The 20,827-nt window shown below is 42.1% G+C and overlaps 1 protein-coding gene across 1 annotated transcript in view; it reads right to left on the minus strand.

The window, feature by feature from the left end:
- Positions 1–2,488: 2,488 nt before the first annotated feature.
- LOC139917307 (monocarboxylate transporter 2) overlaps positions 2,489–20,827 on the minus strand; it is a 28,191-nt gene continuing 9,852 nt past the window's right edge. Inside the window, exons 2-5 of the mRNA XM_071906404.2 lie at positions 14,562–14,808; positions 6,530–6,673; positions 4,661–5,464; positions 2,489–3,670 (exon numbers count right to left, since the gene is read on the minus strand). Coding sequence (XP_071762505.1) covers positions 3,390–3,670; positions 4,661–5,464; positions 6,530–6,673; positions 14,562–14,778 — 1,446 coding nt within the window. The 5' untranslated portion in view covers positions 14,779–14,808 and the 3' untranslated portion in view covers positions 2,489–3,389. The remainder of the gene's footprint in view (positions 3,671–4,660; positions 5,465–6,529; positions 6,674–14,561; positions 14,809–20,827) is intronic.

The following is a 20,827-nucleotide window of genomic DNA, read 5'->3' on the forward strand; positions in this document are numbered from 1 at the left end:
ACAAAAATATCGTCTAATATCTGCATGAAATGCTGGTGGGCTAGGTGCATTGTGGGAGTGTGAGTCTGAACAGCAAGTGAACAAAGTGCCTTTTTTAGAGCGTCGACCTCGACACACGAGGCAAAGAAATGATAAGATTGTCCGCAGATTGCAGTCAAAACCGAAACAAGACGAAAACAAGATCGAGACCAGCAGTGACTGAGACCGAGTCCAGGTCCAAATTCAAGATCAGAATAAGTCAAGTGCTTTCCAAAACTACCAGAACAGTGTGCAAATCTTCCAAAATTACCTTATTTACACCAAACAGAGCAGCGGTTCTCAACAGTGAGACTCAAGGGTCTGCAGGTTTTCGTCCAACTAAACGCTGCAGCAGCTGGTTCACCCTAAACCAGAGCATCCAACAGTAATGTGGTGCTTGGCTGCAGACTCTTGAGTCGTGATTTGTTTGTTTGATGTCTGAGACCCGCTGCTCGGAGGCATACATCCATTTTTCCATCCTGAGTACGCCTGCACACACAAGTCAAGTCCGTTTACTCAAAGCAGCAATAAAACAATGACGTTGTTTGTTGTTCATGATCGCTGTGAACAATTCAATTTAACGTATCTGGATCTGGGAGGAAATCTGAGTCCAGTATGTGAAAAGAAAACACAGGACCCAGTTTGGTCTGGAATGGACAGAAACCCCCGCAGGATCAGTCTGGGTTTGAGACCAAAGCTGATCTACAAACACAGCAAATTAACACATGGAATGGATAAGATATTGCACAACAAATAATGTTGAAATTCAGGACAACAGGCTGTTAAATCGTTAAATGTTAAGTGCATATATTTGAGTGTACAAAATACAATTGAAAATAGTGTTAATTAGGATTCGTTAGCATTCATATTCAGTAGTATTCCTTCAAATGTTTGAACATACTGGCATGGATGTTGTGTATTAGTGGGTTAGTTGCAGAATACAGACGACCTCATCTGGTTAGTAGCATTAACATTTCTACAGAAACAGCTCAGATCAGAACCGCAGCACAAAATGCAGATTACAAAGATTTCTCGTGAGTTTGGGTTTTAAAAAGGTAAATACTGCAATGAAAACAAATGAAAGATCACAGCAGAAGCAGGTCACCTTTTACACAAAGGCTCATCAGCTTCATGTAACACTATCGGCCTGCACAGCTCCCCTGCATTCATTACATTTAAGGCAATGTATCACTCCGCTATTCTCAGAAATGACTTTTACACTGACCACAAGAATATATTTCCCTGTATACCTGCATTAAAACGATAGAATATATTGCTCATGGGCTCTATGTTTAGTAAAAACCACTATTATGCGCATTTGCAGATGGTTTTTGGTCATTAATACCTTATTAAGGCCCACAGAGGAAAATTACATTCAACCATAATTAAACTCATTGAATTGCATCAGTTTCATAAAGATGTTTGGGACGATGAAATATGGCCTTTTCTTCTCAAGTGCAGCATACGTGAATTCCATGTGCAATATGCAACAGTAGACAAACTAGAGGAAGTATTTTATAACTTGATCTAAAGTAGTAAAGTGGGACGTTTGTGCAGGTTTTACTACACAACATTACAGTCCTCAGACGGGCAGCATAACACCCGGCAGCAGAGTCACCAGCTGTGAACGCATCTGTTCTTTCTGTTTAATGGAAGGTGGAGGTTTAGGGCGCCCAGTCGCCGTATTAAACACAGAGCAATTAGGAGTTTGCTTCTCTTCATACATCACCTTGACACACACACACACACACACACACACAAGCAGGTATGTGTATCAACCGTTTATGGCTCACTGGGACGGCTAACGCTGCGTTCACACTGCAAACGACACGATCGCCAAGTCACCACAAGTCTGTTAGTTTCCTACAGAGCCGAGCGACTCGGCTGTTGTTGTCTGGACGCTCAACAAGATTGTCGGCTGAGAAATGTTGGCCACAGCGCTTACTTGTTTCACTACTGATTTATTTATTTATTTATTTATTTTTTGGGAGGGCATTTTCGCCTTCAAAGTTGAGAGAGACAGGAAAGACTGGGAGAGAGAGAGGGGGATGAAATGGGACAAAGGACTTGGGTACATGGTATGTGTCTTAGCCCTCTGATCCACCTGGACCCCCTTTCCCTACTCATTTAGTTTCATGAACAGTAGTTCAGCCTGGCGAGTGCAAAATGGATTCCAGCCATTCAAAGCTTCCCCGTTCTCTACAACTTTTATTTTGAAGAAACGTCTCAGAATCGATAACTCATCAAAACGATGCAACATTAGGAAAGGTAATCTCAAAGCAACGGAAATCACGATATGCCTTTTCAAAACATTTGTAGCTGCAGACCGCTACATAGATGCAGTCTGGCCCCGCCCACAATTGGGAAGAACGGAGCGACCCTTCAACATCGACCGAGTCGCTCGCAGTGTGAACGCACGCCGCGGTCTCTCTAACCGCCGAGCCGTCCCGCCGGCGCTCCTCCTTGTCCTTCTGCTGTGGGAATTTAAATTTTGTCGGTGTGTTTGAGCGCGACGGAGATCTTTGAACGCGCAGATCTCGTTCAGAACAGGTGAGTTCAGGTTGCTGGTGCGGTAGGAACAGTGGCACGGGCCGACGCTGCGTTCACGTCATGTCGGACGAAGCGGAAGCAGGAACGGGACGAGATGTTGTCGCTGCAACTTGGAAGCGTTTGCGTGTTTTTAACTCTTGGAACGCCCGCATCCAAGACGGAGATTGTAAGGTCAGTTGTTGTCAAGTTCCCTTAAAATCAGCCTTAAATGAACTGCGGCAGATATTGCTCACTTTTCCTAAGTAGAGGTGTTTGTTTTACTGTGAATTTAGCTGATAATTTGATTTTCATAATCTTGGACCGTCGACATCAGTGGATTCACTGCCAGGTTTGCCGCCTGTGTTGACACAATTTGGCAATTCCTGCCGCCAAAACATTCCCACATGTCCTACTTGTAATTATCACTAGCAGTTTGACATGAATGTTTTTTCCGTAGTCGACAGCGTATTTACAGTAAATCCGATATGACGTGAACGTGGCATGAATACGAGAGAAAATACAGGTAGTACTATACTGTTTTTCCACAGACATTTCTGACATCGAGCCTCCTAACATGCATATCTTACACATTTCTCTCTGGCTGATATTTCTGTAGCTAGCAGTCACGGCTGTCGCTACTTCAAAGACAGAAACGCCTCACAGCATCCTACAACACAGTTGTTACTTTGGCAGTTAGTGTTAGAAGTGCAGAGGACCCCAGATCGAGCCTGGTGGCACACCGAGAGGCACCTCTTGGCTTGGAGCTCAGTTTGATCGTCGTCGAGGGCGTTGGAGGGTTGTGGTCGTCGTGGTGACGGGGAGCCGTTGGCGGGACGGAGGCTCTAGATGTTGGTCTCCCGCTGCATAGGCTCGTCCTCTTTCTTAGTTTTGTTGACCAGCTCCTGCGAGGCCTGGGCTTCCCCGTCGGCCTCCTTCTGGTCCCGGACTTGGTCTGGATCTTCCGTCTCAGTCCGTTTGTACTTCTCCGCTTGCTTGCGCTCACGCTCCAAAAGTCTGTAGTTGATGAAGTTTCCGATGAAGAGCCAAATACTGGCCACAATCACGACAGCTCCACAGCAGAAATACATGTACTTGTAACTTTTAGTGACATCAACCAGTTTCCCTGCAAGAGAGCAAACGGTTAAAATGTTAATCTCGTTGTACGATCATGAAATCTTAAATTATTGCTCAGTAGAAGTAAGATATTTACAGAAAACATTGCTTAATGTCAACTGTCTGCTTTTAATGCCAAATATGCATGTAATCATGAATTAATGATTACAGAATAGATCTTCCTGTTATCTGAGTAATGCAAAACCATCACAATGCCAGAATCCAATTGCTTTCTAACTCCATCTGTGCAACATTTGTCATCAATAACTAGCTAAGGCCTGACAATTATTAATTCCACTCATTTAATAATGTTGTGAATTTCATTTTTTCATTTTCCTTAATCAAAATGCCAGAAGCGCTGAAGGTGCTTGAAATGAATTATAAGCGCCAGCAGTAAATAAGTAGAGATTCAGTAAAGTTCCACAGCAGATCCGTGGCGATGATTTACTTTCTGAAGGCGCAAAGAGGATTATGGGAGATGTGTGAAAATTAACAGCTAAGGTGTGAAGATTCATAGTTAAATCAGTTGTTTTTTTGTTTAACTAAACTTTAACTTTTATTAAAGGGGCAATACGTAAGAATTTTGGTAATGTTTTGGAGTCATTGGTAATCAATACCAATGATTACTTGACCAGGTGCTGAGATTTCAGGCTTTCAAAACTGACTCTTTTTGGATCCAAAACTCTCCACCCACTTACTCCTCTACATTGGGAAAATGTGCCTTTATTGGTTTGTGTCATTTACAGGCCACCGTAGCTCAAGGGAACGGGAGGGTTGGGGCTCAGTTCTTGCTACCTATTGGTCTCCTATAGAGATGGATAAAGGTAATAGATTACTTACTGCCCCTGTAAATGTTTAACTTCCTATAAGTAGATCCTGCTCAATTATTTTCTCAAGTGCTGTAAACCTTGATGAAGTTTGATCTCTGACCGACAGACCTGACAAATATACACAGATCAATCATACAGGTGAATGATCTACGTTCTCTGATGGACAGTACCTGCCAGTGGTGGACCAATCAGGACCGGGCAGCACTCCACTATGGTGGTGAGTCCCACAGCGCTGGAGAACCTCTGAGCCCCGACCAGGTCCATCAGCGTCTCGAACAGCACCGAGCTCACCATGCCGAAGGCGAAGCCGAAGAAGACGGCGTACACCACCAGGCCGTTGTAGTCCTCCACCAGCGGGCAGAGGATGTGGCACACGCCGTTGTACAGAACCGCGAAGCTGAAGAAGTACTGGATCCTGGGCCGGATCCAGCGCGAGTTCGCCAGCAGCCCCATGGACGGCCGGGCGAACATGTCGACGAAAGCCAGGATGGAGAGCAGGAAGGCGGCGGAGTATTCGTCCACGCCCATGTCCTTGGCGTAGGCGGCCAGGAAGACGATCGGCGCGAAGAAGCCCAGGAACATGATGACGTTGCCCGACAGGTAGATGAGGAAGCCGCGATGCTTGAAGAGCGACAGGTCCAGGAATTTGTTGACCGTTTCCCAGGCGGTGGCCTTCTCTTTCTTCGTGGCGGTCGCGGCGGCTAACTCCTCGTCCTTCTTCACCTTGCCGGGCGGCGGGCCCAGCGGCCTCATGAGGGACCCGGCCACGCAGCAGTTCAGCAGCAGGCCGCCCAGGATGAGGAAGCTGCCCCTCCAGCCGAAGGTGTTGAACAGGTACTGGTTGAGAGGAGCCAGGGTGCTGAGGAACACCGGGCTGCCCGCCATCGCCAGCCCGTTAGCGATGGGACGCTTATTAAAGAAATATTTACCTATCATCGTCAGCGCTGGCTGGAGGTTGAAGGCTAAGCCCAGTCCTATGAGGAAGAATGACAGAGTTACGTCATGTGACAACTGTTAACCAGTGTTGGGGAAAGTGACTTTTAAAAGTAATTTACTTTACTTTGTTACTTACCTTAAAAAGTAACTGGTTACGTAAAACATTACTCTGTACTAGAAGAAACTTGTTAGAGTAGTTTTGTGTTACTGCTGTAGAAATATCGCTTGTGCTGCCAAGTGTGATGTCATCATTGTTTTAAATTGCAGTGCAAACCTGTTGATCCTGTTTTTAAACCAGTAAACCGATCTCACTCATATCAAGCAGACTTAGACTGCATTTTATCATTTTAAGGAGCATGAGTGACTTAACTTGGGACTTGACTTGCCTTAACTAAGGACTCGACTTGACTTGACTTGACATAACCTGTGACTTGACTTGACTTACCCAAGAAAAAAATGACTTGGGACTTGCTTGAGACTTGGACCAAATGACTTGAGTCACATGTCTGCTAGTTACCACAAAAAAGTAATCTGAGTACTCTTGTAACATGTTAGAGTAACAAAGTAACACATTACCCCCAACACTGTTAATAACTTGCCATTAATGTAACAAACATTAACGTAATAATCTCCAGCACACAGTGAAATAATCCTGTTAGCGCAACAAATTTCCCATTAAAGTTATCACCAATTCTTCCATACATATTCATCCCTTTCTAGATGAAACAGCATAGTTAATAACCAAATTTACAAATGGGTGACTGTGTATTGAATTTTGACTGTTTATCAGTCAGTTTATCAGTTCAGTTATTACAGAAAACTGAAACTTTTAACCTTCATATAATAAAAATATAAGAATTATTATATTAACAGGAAAAAAGGTATTGCATGAATGGGAAATTTGTTACATTAACAGGATTATTACATGATTAGCTCCATTCATGGTTTATTACATTCATGATAAAATTAAGACTAAAAGAAAAAAAAGAAAAAGGAAAGGACTTTCTCCACTCAAAAACAGTTGTATTTTTAACCCGTTCCTTGGAAGAAGACGCTAATCGAATGAACTCAGAAGGGGCTTAAGTGGACTCAGATGGACTTACCGCCGATAACGCCGATGCAGATGTAAAGCTGCAGCACGTCGTTGCAGAAGGAAGCTGAGATCATCCCGATGGCACACAGCACGCCGCCCATCATCATGATGGGCCTGCAGCCGTACGTGTTCACCAGGATGCTGCTGATGGGACCTGGAGGAGCGGACAAACACAAACAACAACAAAAAAAAACACAGTCAGCCCAAACATGCAGCGTGTTTACGGCAGTCGGGAGCAACACAAGCACTTAATGATTTAATCTGGTTAGTGCTGCAGCCTCTAATAATAGCAGGAACCGGACTCTTTAAAGTGCCGCACTCCCATCATCTTGTTTGTGTCACATGAATGTCATTTAGGAGTTGACCTGATGCTCCACAGCAACTTACGAGTGCAAAGGATAAGTAGAAGTGAGATAAGTCATTTTTCACTCTAGACAATATAACAAAAACAGGAATCCTAGGTGCAATATGACAATGCAGCAACAAATGACCAATGCACGTCTGCATTTCAGTCCTTTAAAAGGTGCATTAAGTCAGATTTTTACTGTTGATAGAAACCAATGACTCAGCGATTACTTGGCCAGCTGCTGAGATTTCCGACTTTTCAAAACCGAAACAAAAACTCTCCGCCCACTGGCATTTCCCACTGCTCAAAGATGGAGGACGGATCAAAACACATTTCGTTCTCAAGCCAAAAAAGCAAATGACAAAGCAATATTCCAGTGTTTTGCATGGTGATATATTACCTCTTCTGTATCTTCCTCTAATTACCTATCTTTCATCTCTAGCATGAAAATGTGAGTTTTATGTTTCTGTGCCACAGGCCGATCGATGCTGCTGCAGTTCCTCCGTCACCCACAGAGGGCGACGGGTCATGAATTACTTCATGCCTCTTTAACTCTAAACTACTGCGCTCCCTTCCCTAAACACAGGCTGGTGATCAGCTGCAACAAACAAATCAATCAGTTCAGCCGGGAGCCAGATTCACACACAGTGAGACACAACATGCGTGAAGGCAGATTTTTGTGCGATTTTGACAGCAGCCAGGCATCTGTTGGGATCAGGATTCAATGTTGTCAAGATATTAGAGCGATGGGGAGGAAATCCAGCTAGTAGCAATGCATGATGGACATTTTACAGTCACAAAAATAACATTCAAATGATAACTGTGACTGAGGTGAAGGTCTTGTCTTGCTTCAACTTCTCTGTCAATATAAATGGCCTGTATGAATCAGCATATACACTACCAGTCAACAGTTTGGACACACATGCATTTGGATTTTTTTTTTTACTATTTTCCACATTTTAAATAACAAAAACTTCACTATTTATATTTGTCTAAGAAACTCATTTCAAGCATTTAAGCAGAAGCCTTTAGATCAAAATGCTTTAAGAGAATGAAACACAGAACATTCAGTCAGGACGTCCAGACTGGTGACTGGTGGTGTGTGTGTTGTTAGTTATTAATGTAAATGAATGCAGCCTATTCACATATAATCTAATATGCTGTTCTGGTGGGTGAGGCTGTTTTGAATTTGAGGTTGTTGAATTTGTATTGAATGTTTGAATCAGACTCAAATGATTAACTGAAGTGTTGGAATCTACAGCTGATATTATGTATTACTTCCCGCTTTATTGTTTACATCATTACATTTAAGGTATATGGGAGCATTTTGATCGGTTTTTATATCTTGACAAAAACAAACCCCCGATGAATAATGGAATAATGTGCCGGGGAACCGTCTCTCATAAGTGACACCGTCTCCTCTGTCGTCTCTGAATTTTAACTACGGGAGGTGTAAATTGAACAGGGAAAGAGAGAAGTAATGAAGGATGTACTTTTTTGAAATAATGCTCTCATTACCAAGCAGGAGACGTGTCGCGTTTCAGCCGGCCCGGCGCAATTTAAGAGGCGCGACGGGCGAGGAGTCGTCCGACTTAATTTGCTCCGCATGAATCTTTTTTTTTCTTTTTTTCCCCCCCGACCTTGAGGAAAGTTCCCCCTCATTTGCATCCGCAGCGCTGCTCGGTATTCTCCGGGGCTCGGCGGGACGGGACGCGGCCCGGCCGGGGGGTGGGTGGGGGCGGGGGGGGGGGTGGGGGAGGGCCTGGAGCCGCCACTTTTACCTCCCTGAAAAAGGCTTATCATCTGCCGGCCAGACACAGCGTGGACTCCATTACTCAGTGGACAAAACCCCAAACTAAATATAACCGCCTAGATTCCAGAAGGGAGTGACACATATAGAAATGTGTGTGACTTTTTTTTTTTTTTTTCCACGGCCCTTTAATGTGTGCTGCAGTGAGGAGGCTGCTGAACCACAGCTGATGATGTGGGACGCTGCCTGTCCATCACACTTCAAACAGGATGAAGTCGACCCAAAATGGAAGCACACAATTTCTACAAGCTGTCAGGAGACATGAGGACACGGACGGGGTTTTCCTAAAGTGATTGTCCGACCGGTTGCCCAAACATTATACAGTTATCTACAGGGATGAAAACCCACTTTATTTTTGGAATAGAGTTTACCCACGTTTTTAGGTTGGCATGAATCTGGAGGTAAATGAGATAAATTCACATTAATAGCAAGCAGCATCGAACGTATTAAAGTCACATGGGGACAGGGTCTTTTAAGGGGAAAAAAATAACATAATTAAAGTGGTAATCCAAAAGATCCATGTTTTTTTGTTATTTTGGTGACATTTTTGGTGCCAATCAGTTGTTGCTGTGGTGTTTTAGCACTCAATTTTGTGTTGAGAATGTTAGCTTGTTAGCTAGCTGACTAGCATCATGCTAGCTTGTTGTCAACACATCTGATTTGCCCAGTAGCTTTTGTGATGTAGCTAGTAGCTTTTCGCGTTTAGCTAGTAGTGGTAACTAGCTGTGTGTCAACATTAACATTAGCTGCTCTGTTAAATTAGCTTGCTGGATAGATACAAAGCCAAAAAACAACTATTTGCTAACAGTAATAGGTCATTATTTTTCTCCAAAATGGATATACAGTTTAGGAATCAAACTCTTCAATTATTGTATTTTATCATTTTACCAAAGCCGGTTGTTCAAATAGATGAAATTCAGAGTTAAATAATCCTCTAGATTCTTGTGTTTTTATTTGGTCTCCATCTCCATCAAATCATCATGTTTCTGAACTGCACTGACATCACCTGTCAATCAAACAGTGTGGGCGGAGCTTGGATTGCACTGGTGCATTTTGTTTTATTTTTATGTGTATATGTGTGTGTGTGTGTATATACGTATGTGCATATATGTATGTATGTATGTATGTATGTATATTTATGTATGTATATATATATATACTGTATATGTTTTTCTCTCTATTATTGTATGACTTGTGTTGTTGTGATTTGTTAAATGTTATATGTATCAATTCATAAAAGCATTGTCAATAATCTGCATGTGAGCCCCAGGAAGCAGCAGCTAATTGAGGATCTAAATAAACCAAAAAGCTCCATCCGTGTTTCTGCGGTCGTGTGCTCAGGCCTGGCCGGGTGACAGTGAACGCATCGCGGCCGCGGCTCTGCAGGGTTTCACTCCGCCTCGCCCAAGGTCAGCTCTCCCTCTGTCTCTCTCACTGGATTAGCGACATTGATCCACACTGACACACAGCCTGCAGCTTAACACGTCATCACAGAGCGCCACACACACACACACACACACACACACACACACACACACACACACACACCCCGCCGAGGGAAGGGCCTTTGTATCCGCATGATGTAACGGTGTGAAGGATTGCTGAAACCTGCCTGTCCTTTTTTTTTTTTTTTTTTTCTCAATGGCTCCTTTCAGTGGAAGTGAATTCCTCATTCATTTTCTCTACAGATATTTCAGTAAATCCTGATATATAAAAAGCCAGGTAGCAGTTTAGTCACGAGCTTCTAACATTAGACTCAGAGAAAAATAGATATATGAAGAAAGAAAACAAAGGCAGAGTTACAAGACTGTGTACAAAACAAATTATTTTAAGAGGGAATGAACTACTCATCCCATACAGCATTGTGTGAATGATTTCAATTCACTTTCCCTCATTTTAAACAGTGATACTAAATATTGTAATATTTATAATAATATAATAATAATACTACAATAGAGAATACAATAGAGAATTTCCTCAAGGAGATCAATAAAGTGCTATCTTATCTTATCTTATCTTATCTTATCTTACTGATTTGCAATGATTTTCTTCTCCTCGTCCCAAACAAAAAGACATTGTGTGTCTACTTTGGAGTGGGTGACGTTTCTATGGTAACGGCAGTGTCTCTTGATTGGTGGGAGCTCTCTAAGGCTTGTGGGTAGTGTAGTGTTTCACCTGGAAATCAGGAATAAAACTAAGTTGAAATCAAGCTGGTGTAAGTCGACTTTACACCGTTAAAACATTATGGTGAATAATCAAGAATGAATGGGAATTTTACCTCCGCTTTGGCAATTAATTTGATCACCATCTCTATCTTACACTATTAGATCACTATATAGATTTTTATTACTAATTTTGTCTTTTTTTGTGCTTTTTGTTATTGTCTCAGTGTCTCAGATTGTGATGTATTGGTTTTCCTTTTGTCTGTCAAATAATAATAAAAAAAATACTGAAGAGAAAAAAAAATGCATGGTGGTCAAACTGAACGGTAAGTTTGTTTTCTTAGTTCCTGAAAAGTTGACATTTGTGAGGTTTAAGGTTTTTACCCCACAGCAGTCAGAAAGACTCAATCGTATATATTAAAGCAAAAAAACATATTTAAAGATCGATACTCTCATTTGGATTAATTGGGTAAATATTTGTGCACGTCTGATGCTGCTTCAGTGGAAAATGCTGCTCATAACCAGGAAGCCTGACAGTAACCACACACACACACACACACACACACACACACAGCAGCGGGCCAGTGTGTGTGTGTGTGTGTGTGTGTGTGTGTGAGGAATCAGAAAGGTGTTACATATTCAAACTGTGCTGGTCTCCTCAGCGTCAGAGACACACACACACACACACACACACACACACACACACACACACACACACACACACACAGACAAGCAGCAGCTGTTTAATGAATCTCTGATGAGGCTTCGTTTCCTCCGGCTCAGATCGATACGGACGAACGAGTGACGAGATTCCTCCGCTAAGTAATTGTGTTATCGACGGCGCTGTCACATGAGGAACGAGGACGGCTCCGATTAAGACATGAAGAGACAGACTGGCTGATTGATTGATTGATTGAATTTCTTCGATAATCTTAAAAACAAGTACATGAGTAGGATTCAGTCAGAAAAATATCTTCATGTACAGTTTAAAGGTCCATCTGGTGTAAAGCAGGACTCCCTCTCCTCTGTGATGATAAAGGAGTTGGATGTGTATCTAAACATGGTGAAAGTATCAAAACTAAATCCACACAATCCATATTAGAAAAGCGAGCCTCTAAACGAGCCGTTTGGACTTCCGTAACTTTGTGGCGTCACAAAGGTTCGCTCATTATCATTTCTGTAAGAAATAATAGACTAACAAAGTGTTTTTTTCAAAGCGGTCGAGCGGTCGTCATCGTTTATTACCGGAGAGTTTTCCCTACCTGTAGCCGCCGGGCCGCGGCGTCTCACGTTTCACTCTCGAAACGGTTAGCCAATCGGAACAGAGGGGGTCGTGAATATTAATGAGCCTTAAAGACACGGCGACAGAAACGGCCTGTTCTTGGTAAGGCTCAGAGAGATGCTGGAAAATGAACGTGGAGAAATGGATTGAGAGTGTTTTTGGTTCATGACACCACACACACAGCTTTGAATGGACAGAAAGACACAAAATAAAACTCTGGAGAGTGAGAATATGGAGCTTTAAACAAAAATCAACATATATACCCCTCCCTCCCCAATCTGCATCATTGAATTTAGTTGGGATTTACTTAAATGTCCCTGCAGTTCTGTTGAGATGGGAGAGCCAAGCCTACGGTTTTTAATAAAGTTTACGTATTCTTTGTGCAGACTGCAGTAGACAGCAGAGTAGAAACTGCAGTAGACAGTAGAATAGAAGCAGGCCGGTGAGCAGTAGAGTCCATGACGAGCGCAGCAGAGCGGCAGCCGGTCGGAGCGGTGGACAGATGGCCGGCCGGGCTCTGCAGGATCCTGACTGAGGAATACAGCGGGCCATCGCAGCAATATGAAGCAGAAAATATCCTGAACAAACCACAACCGACCGACCGACCGACCGACCGACCGACCGACCGACCGACCGACCGACCCGTCACCGGTTCCACTTCAGAGCCGGAGAGCAGCGGCACGTAAACACCCACCGCTAACACTGTTTACACTGATTTCACAGGATGGAAGATTTGTTTTTCCACCTTCAATTATTATTATTGGTGAGTTGTCGATGTGATTTACAGCGTGTGAGAGTGAAACACGAGCTTCAAGTCTATTTTGAAACTGTATTTGAATTATTTAGACACACTTTCACTATCTGTTTTTAGTTCTATCTCTGTTTGTTTTCTAGTTGTATCTGTGTATCTCTGTATCTGTATTACCTTTTATTCCTATTTTCATTTATTATTATTTTTTTTAATGTATTTTATTTAATTGTGGTGCTTTTACATCACTGTCTCTTTGGGTTTTATTGCATGTAAAGCACTTTGTATTCATTGTTTTTAGAAAAGTGCTATACAAATAAAGTTATTATTATGACTATAATGTATGTAATCTTTGTCCGTCTCATTTTTAGGCGCTTATACAATAAAAACGCCCATTTTCAGTTTAAATACAACCTTGTGTCTCTCCTCTACTTCCCTGCTAAGAGCTCCAGCCAGAAGATGATCAGTATTTTGGGTTCCACAGGATCCACAGTTGGCAAACAGATTATTTTCCACAACCAATGTGTAGATTATATTCCTGTACCTGATAAGAGTCAAGTCATATCTGGTTTAGAGCTTAGCATGTCAGTGAAGCCACAGATCATGGTTGTGTTGTGGAGGCTCAGCAGGTTAAGCTGTGCATCGTGTTCTGGTGATGTTGTGGTTTCAAATCCAGGTCTCGACCCGCGTCACATGACCCGCTTCCCTCTGCTTCCTGTGCATTCTCCGCCGCATCCTTTCCAAATACAGCAGAAAATGAAATAGGACATACAGACTGCACACTGAACTGACTCAGCAACTTTTCCATGTCAGCTGGTGGCAGAGAGACAAAGTGTGACTCACTAAGATCTGCTTACATGTTTTTTTTCTATTTCTCTGTCTCTGTCTTTTGTACCGAGCATCTGGTCCGGACACAACACAGAACGACGACTCAAAGCCAGAAAAATAATCCTTAAAAATGACAACATGTATAACAAATGAAATCCCGATGAGATTCCCCTGACAGCGGGGCGGGGTGGAGTTAGACGACCGTCCTTCAACCACAAGACTCAAGCTCCTACAGGGAGCCGAAGCAGAAGTGCAGACCGAAGCCTTCCTGTAGCTGACTAGCGGCTAACGTGGCTAACGTGATTTCTCATCGACTACAAAGCATTCTGTCTTCTGAAACTAAACAAAGCAACGTACGGTGTTGAGATTCTCCTCTCTCTCTCTACGCAGCATAAGATTTTAGACGATTTCTGTTATTTTAGGGTGTAGAAACGTCCATATATAGACTTGGTAACAAACTACAAGGTACAATGAGCTGTTGACAGCCCCGCTGTGGTGCGACTCAGGTGGAGTATGGAGGAGCGCCAATGGAAAATAATCTGTTTGCTACCTGTGGATCCTTTTCCAAGGCTGGAGCTCTTAGCAGGGAAGTAGAGGAGAGACGCCATGTTGTAGTTAAACCGAAAATGGGCGTTTTTATTGTATAAGCAAATAAAAATGAGACAAGCAAAAAAGTATAATTCCCAAAATTTGAAAGTATAATTCATAAATTTGTATTCCCTCCCAAATTCATTCAAACTCCCAGTGAGAAAACACAATTCAAACTGTGACTCGAGCCCAAGTCATGTGACTCGAGCCCCCACCTCTGTTAAGCCTCGATTACACAGAGATCAACCAAAAAACATAGAAATCAAAGCATCGCTCACCTCCGGCGTACATGACGGCGAGCATGATGGAGGAGATCCAGGCGACCTGGCTGTACGAGGCGCCGAAGATCTTCTGGATGTCCTTGAAGAAGACGGTGATGGCCTTGGGGAAGGCGTAGGAGAAACCGATGGAGATGAAGGCTCCGAGCACCACGGCCCACCCCCACCCCCCGTCTGGGGGGGTCACGGCGGGGGGAGCGGCGGCGGGCGGCGGCATCACGGGCCCGGGGTCAACGCTCGCTGTTCACTGTGACAACAAGGAAAAGAAGGAAGAGAAGAAGTCAGTACGGAAGAATGAATAAAAACACATAGAAACAAAACACACAGGACGTTTTAGGTAGGCATGAATCTGGAGGTAAATGAGGTCAATTCATATTAATAGCAACTAACATCAAACGTATGCGAGTCATATGAGGACAGGGCCTTTTAAAGGGAAAAAACAAAGTGGTAATCCGCAAGATCCAGGTTTTCTTCTTGTTTTGGTGACATTTTTAGTGTTAAGCGGTCATTGCTGTGGTGTTTTGGCACTCAATTTTGTGTTTAGAGTAATGTTTGTTAGCTAGCTGACTAGTATCAGGTTAGCTAACTATCACCGACTTGTTATAAACACATCTAATTTGCCCAGTACCTTTTGTTATGTATGTTGCTAGTAGCTTGTAGCTAGTTGTGGTAACTGCGTGTCAACATTAACATTAGCTGCTTTGCTAAATTAGTTTGCTAACAGGTTAGCTAGCTAACAAAGCCAAAAACCAACTATTTGCCTTCAGTAGAGATCATGATTTTTCTCCAAAGTGGATAGTTTAGGAATCAAAGTTAAGTGATAAAGTGAAAGTTAAAGTGATAATCTGCAAGATTCTTGTGTTTTTATTCAGTCTCCATCTTTGTTGCTCCGCCTCACTGTGGTGTTTCTGCTCTGCTCCTCCCACACATCACCTGTCAATCAGTGTGGGCGGAGCTTGGCTTTTCTGTTCATGCAGTTTGTGTTCCTGTAGGTGGCGCTCTTGTTTTGGTCTGTTGCTCACGCTAACTACCCAGTTCTTCTTCTTCTGTTTATTCCAAAACAAACCGGAAACATAAAACGCATCACTTCCAGAGGATTTTTCCCAGAACAGACAATGGAAAAGATTTATGAACTGGATATAGGTTTGTTGAGTTAAGGAAATCATAGAGAATGGCAACATTTTTTATAGACAAATATCACAGATTATTACTTTAATTTCCAGATACTGAACCGCAGAGACTGACACAACATCAGTAAGTCAAATCCCCGGTTGCGACTCATATTGACAGTATACATACAGCTTTGTGGACACTCTAACATCCAGCTGAGGGCGAACGCTTCGTCCCTCCTGTCATTTCCACTCACAGCTGCCAGTAAAGCGACACGTGAAGAAGAAGAAGGACATGCCAACAGAGCCGTATCCTGGAGGAGGCATGAGCAAACACACACACACACACACACACACACAAAACCCATTATCCTTGTTAGAGGGCACACACACACTCACTCGACCTGAGAGACCAGACTCGCCCCGCCCACTGTTCACCTTGGACCCCCCCCCCCCACCCCACACACACACACACACACTCCCGCTCGCCTCAGGCAGTAAAGTAATGGAAACAGGGCGGAGGCTGGTGACAGAAGCGTAGTGGCAGTTTTAAATCAGGCGCTTCTGTTTACAAAGCAAACACACCCTGATTGTGTGAGAAAACTGACAACGCCAATTGTGCAGCCACACTTTACTGGCTTACTGATGTGGAGGAACACACACTCACACACACACACACACACACACACACCGACACACAGGTAGTAGAGCAGAAGGGCAGCTGCTGTGTTTCAGCTCTGCCTAATCTCATTATTTTCACCTTCCTAATCAGCCACACGTAATTCGCAGCCCTTTTAATAAGCTTACGGTTCATATTCTGATGTTTCAGTCAGAATATGAAGATAGGGAGACGACAGCGTTGGGCTCAAATGTATTTCGCCGCACAAACAAAACAGCGACAGCTCATGTCGGCGTCACAGCAGCACAAGTCAGCGCTTATTTGGGCGAAATTAGCAAAGGAAAACACAACCGTCCATATAGTCTCAGAGCGGGCGGATTCATATAGAGAAGATAGATAGATAGACTGAAATCCAACTTTAAAGGTTCCATATTCTCACTCTCCAGAGTTTTATTTTGTGTCTTTCTGTCCATTCAAAGCTGTGTGTGTGGTGTCATGAACCAAAAACACTCTCAATCCATTTCTCCACGTTCATTTTCCAGCATCTCTCTGAGCCTTACCAAGAACAGGCCGTTTCTGTCGCCGTGTCTTTAAGGCTCATTAATATTCACGACCCTCTGTTCCGATTGGCTAACCGTTTCGAGAGTGAAACGTGAGACGCCGCGGCCCGGCGGCTACAGGTAGGGAAAACTCTCCGGTAATAAACGATGACGACCGCTCGACCGCTTTGAAAAAAACACTTTGTTAGTCTATTATTTCTTACAGAAATGATAATGAGCGAACCTTTGTGACGCCACAAAGTTACGGAAGTCCAAACGGCTCGTTTAGAGGCTCACTTTACTACTTCAAAATAAATCAGTCTTAATTCACTACGAAACCAAACCCCTTAATTTTATCCCTGAAATGTCCTTAATTTCTCATCACATAAACATTAATTATCCATTAAATATAACATGGCTTTTAAACAGTAAGGTTAGTATCATGGCTTTATGAGGGATTTATTCACGGGTTGATTCACAGAGACGCTAGAAATTAAGGGATTTTTCATGGCTTTTGTGCAGGTTTACAGGTTATGAATGAGTTATTAATGGAAAGTCTCCTTGAATCTTATATTACTCCTTTGCTCTGCTCCGTTACAGCCGTCAGCCATCGAGGGAATGATTCCTTTTGACTTGCTTGCTGACCCGCTGGCCCCAGCGGTCAGGACATCACATAATATCACACACAGTCAGGATCAACCCAACAGCGATGTGTGGTCAGCATGTTTATGGGGAGCCTGAAGTTAACTGTTGCCTTATCTTATTATTGCTGGTCCTGTTCTCCTTTAGAGTCTAGTACAAACCCCCGTAAAAACCAAACACCCTGACGGATCTACTTTTATTTTTAAATACTGATTTTAGTGTAAATCAAGAACAGAAATGCAAAATGAGGACGGACCAGTTGCTGCTTTGTTGTCTTACAGCAGGATCTGATGTTGAATCTAATGTCAGTTTCCATTCAAATAAATGGGAAGTAAAAATCTGAACGCTTCAAACTGGTCCAGCTGATCTTGGCGAGGAGTTTATATTCTGGTTTTCATGTTAAAACTAAGTGGAACGTTGCTTTAAAGTAAGTTTATGGCCCCGGGTTCAAATATCTTTTAGCTTTAGTTTCCCCAGAGCGACACAGCGGATCCCTCCCGGCTCCAGGGGGCGCTGCTCTGTCGCCGACCTCTGACCTCTGACCTCTGAGACAAGAGGACATCCCCATGGGAAACCAGCAAATGTCACCTCAGGTTACCGCACGGCTCAGGTCAGTAAGCGCCGTGTGATGTCAGTGAACCTCTACAGTTTAGAGCAGCGAGCTAAACTGGAGAACAGGAAAGCTCTACAAGGGAAATAAGAGGCTTTAAATAAAAAAAAAACCCCATGACAACCAGCTACCGTCGTCAATAAATTATGTTTCTCCGTCTTTCCTCGTCCTCCCTCTGTCCAGATCGGGTTGCGGCGCTGCGGAGCCTCATACATATTCATGTATTCATCCTGAATGTCAACAGGAAGCCGTTAACGAAATGAGTCACCGCAGCGCCAGGAAGCATATCCTCCATGTTTTATAGAAGATGGGAATAAAATAGTTTTTCTGGAGGTTAAGGACAAAAAGTGGAGAAATTGTGTTTTTTTTACCTGATGAACACTAAACATTGTATCTGAAACGAGCAAGTTTATTTCAAAATATTACTATATATATATATATATCTTGCCAATTCATCTATCTTTAACTTTTTCAGATACACTCAGATAGACAGATACAGATAGACTCGTACTTTATTTAAACATAATGAGGAAACCAACAGTCACCTCAGTCAGACCTTGGATCTCAAATTTAACGCTGTCAAAACTATTTATTTAATGTTTTGTTTTGTTAATTTGTTATTATGAAAATTCAGCTGATACTGGTCTTGATTGTGTGGTAAACTTGAACATTTTGGTATATTTTTCTTTATCCACAAACAGAAATTTTCTACATATACTCTTGATCTCTTGTACTTTCTTTCTTGTACTTATTTTTTTTACTTTAGTCTTTTTTTTTCTTTCTACAACTGAAATCTCCACTCAAATCTCTCTTTGTTAGAAGATAAAAAAGCAAAAAGTGATTACATTATGGTTTTATTTTTCCTGTAAACTCCAGTTGACTCTATTGATTGTATCTCTACTGTTTTTGTTTGTTTTCTTATTGCATTGTTGCATATTAATTTTTTTGTTTTTGTTCACTTTTAATATGTACATATATTTATTATTATTGCTTTTTTTATTTTCTTGTTTGTCTGCTCTTGATTTACATATTATTTATGGTCATGTTTAGTCAAGTGTTTGTTACTTCTATCTATACATCTATCCTTTTCTGTATTTGTGAACTCCATTATTTTTGTATTAAAGCGGGATTACTTGATGATCATATCCTTCATCTGACTGTTTGTACTAGATTTCGTTAATAATAATAAAAAATAAATAAGTCACCCAACCAGGAAATATAAATAAGGAGTTTTGTTACAAAATGGGACGTCAACCATTTGAAAACACTGACTTGACATTGACAAAACAATGAATGACTATTGAATAGTATTAAAATTATGAAACAAAACTTCAAATGTATTATATAATATTTAACCAACATTTAGGGAAACATGCATTCAGTTTCATTCAAATGAGTTTCCTCATATTACAGGAGGCAGCGGAAGAGTTATGATGAATAATTTCACTTTATACTCTTGTCAGGCGGTTTTGTGTGAACACATTTCTAACTGTAACGCTAAAACTGGTCCAGTGTATGAAAATATAATCCTCTGTGCATATTCCATGTATTGCCCCTTTAATCAAAGTTAGAGATTATGTCCTTTTTTTCTCTCCAGAGATCCATACTGCGGCTGTAATCCGCGCTAATCAGATTAGCGGCTGTCCGCAGCTCTCGATGCAGATATTGGTTTTGATTGATCGAACGTGACGACGAAACACAGACGAGCCTCAGAAACTCATAAGCAGCTTAGAGGCTGAAGGTCCGAACACTGAAACACTGAAGACACCGAAAGAAGTTTTATCTGCCGACTTATGTGCTTATGAAACCCTTCAGATGTTTTATGTGTCGTATCACACAAACGCCTTACAAGAGTGTAAAGTAAAGTCGTTCATCATAAGGCAAGGCAAACTTTATTTATATAGCACATTTCATACACAAGGCAAATTCAATGTGCTTCGCATAAAACACAAAAAATACATAATTTGTCGGGTGAAATTATGTTATCAACTCATAAAATGACATTAGAAAGAAAGAAAGAAAGAAATAAAAGAAAAGATAGGTCAGTAAGGATAATAAAACATATAAATAAAAGAGATAAACAAAATAAATACTAAAAATAATAACGCCTGTTACATCTACAGATAACTCCGCTGCCTCCTGTAATATGTAGGAAACTCATTTGAATGAAATCTTTTTAGTGTCTGACAAATAAAGAGTAAAAAACAACTATGCATGTTTCACTAAATGTTGGTTGAATATTACATAATGCATCTGAAGGGTTTTGTTTCACTTCAATACTATTCAATAGTAGTTTGTACTTTCATTAATCATTTTGTCAAAACTGATGTTTTCAAATGGCTGACGTCCCATTTTGGAATTAAACTTATTTAGCCTATATTTCCTGGTTGGGTGACTTATTTATTCTTATTCTTATTATTATTATTATTATTAACAAAATCTAGTACAAACAGTCGGTGTTCAGCCACGACAACGACAACAGTAATCAACACTGCTTTCTCCTTGTTTTGAAAGCCCGGATCCTCATCATGTGCTGTGTGTGTGTGTGTGTGTGTGTGTGCCCTTCATCTGACACTACAGTAGCAGAGCAGCTGACAGCAGAGAGGCTGTGGTCCCTGTCGACCAATCACACGGCAGTACCGCCGCTCGCCCTCGCTGTAGTAAGAGTGAGTAACAGAGGAGAGACCAAGTCAACTCTGCTCCAGTCCCAAGTCAAGTCAAGTCTTGAGGCTCGAGTCCCAAGTCTA

Source organism: Centroberyx gerrardi, chromosome 24 (genome assembly GCF_048128805.1).
Source record: "Centroberyx gerrardi isolate f3 chromosome 24, fCenGer3.hap1.cur.20231027, whole genome shotgun sequence".
NCBI lineage: Eukaryota > Metazoa > Chordata > Actinopteri > Beryciformes > Berycidae > Centroberyx > Centroberyx gerrardi.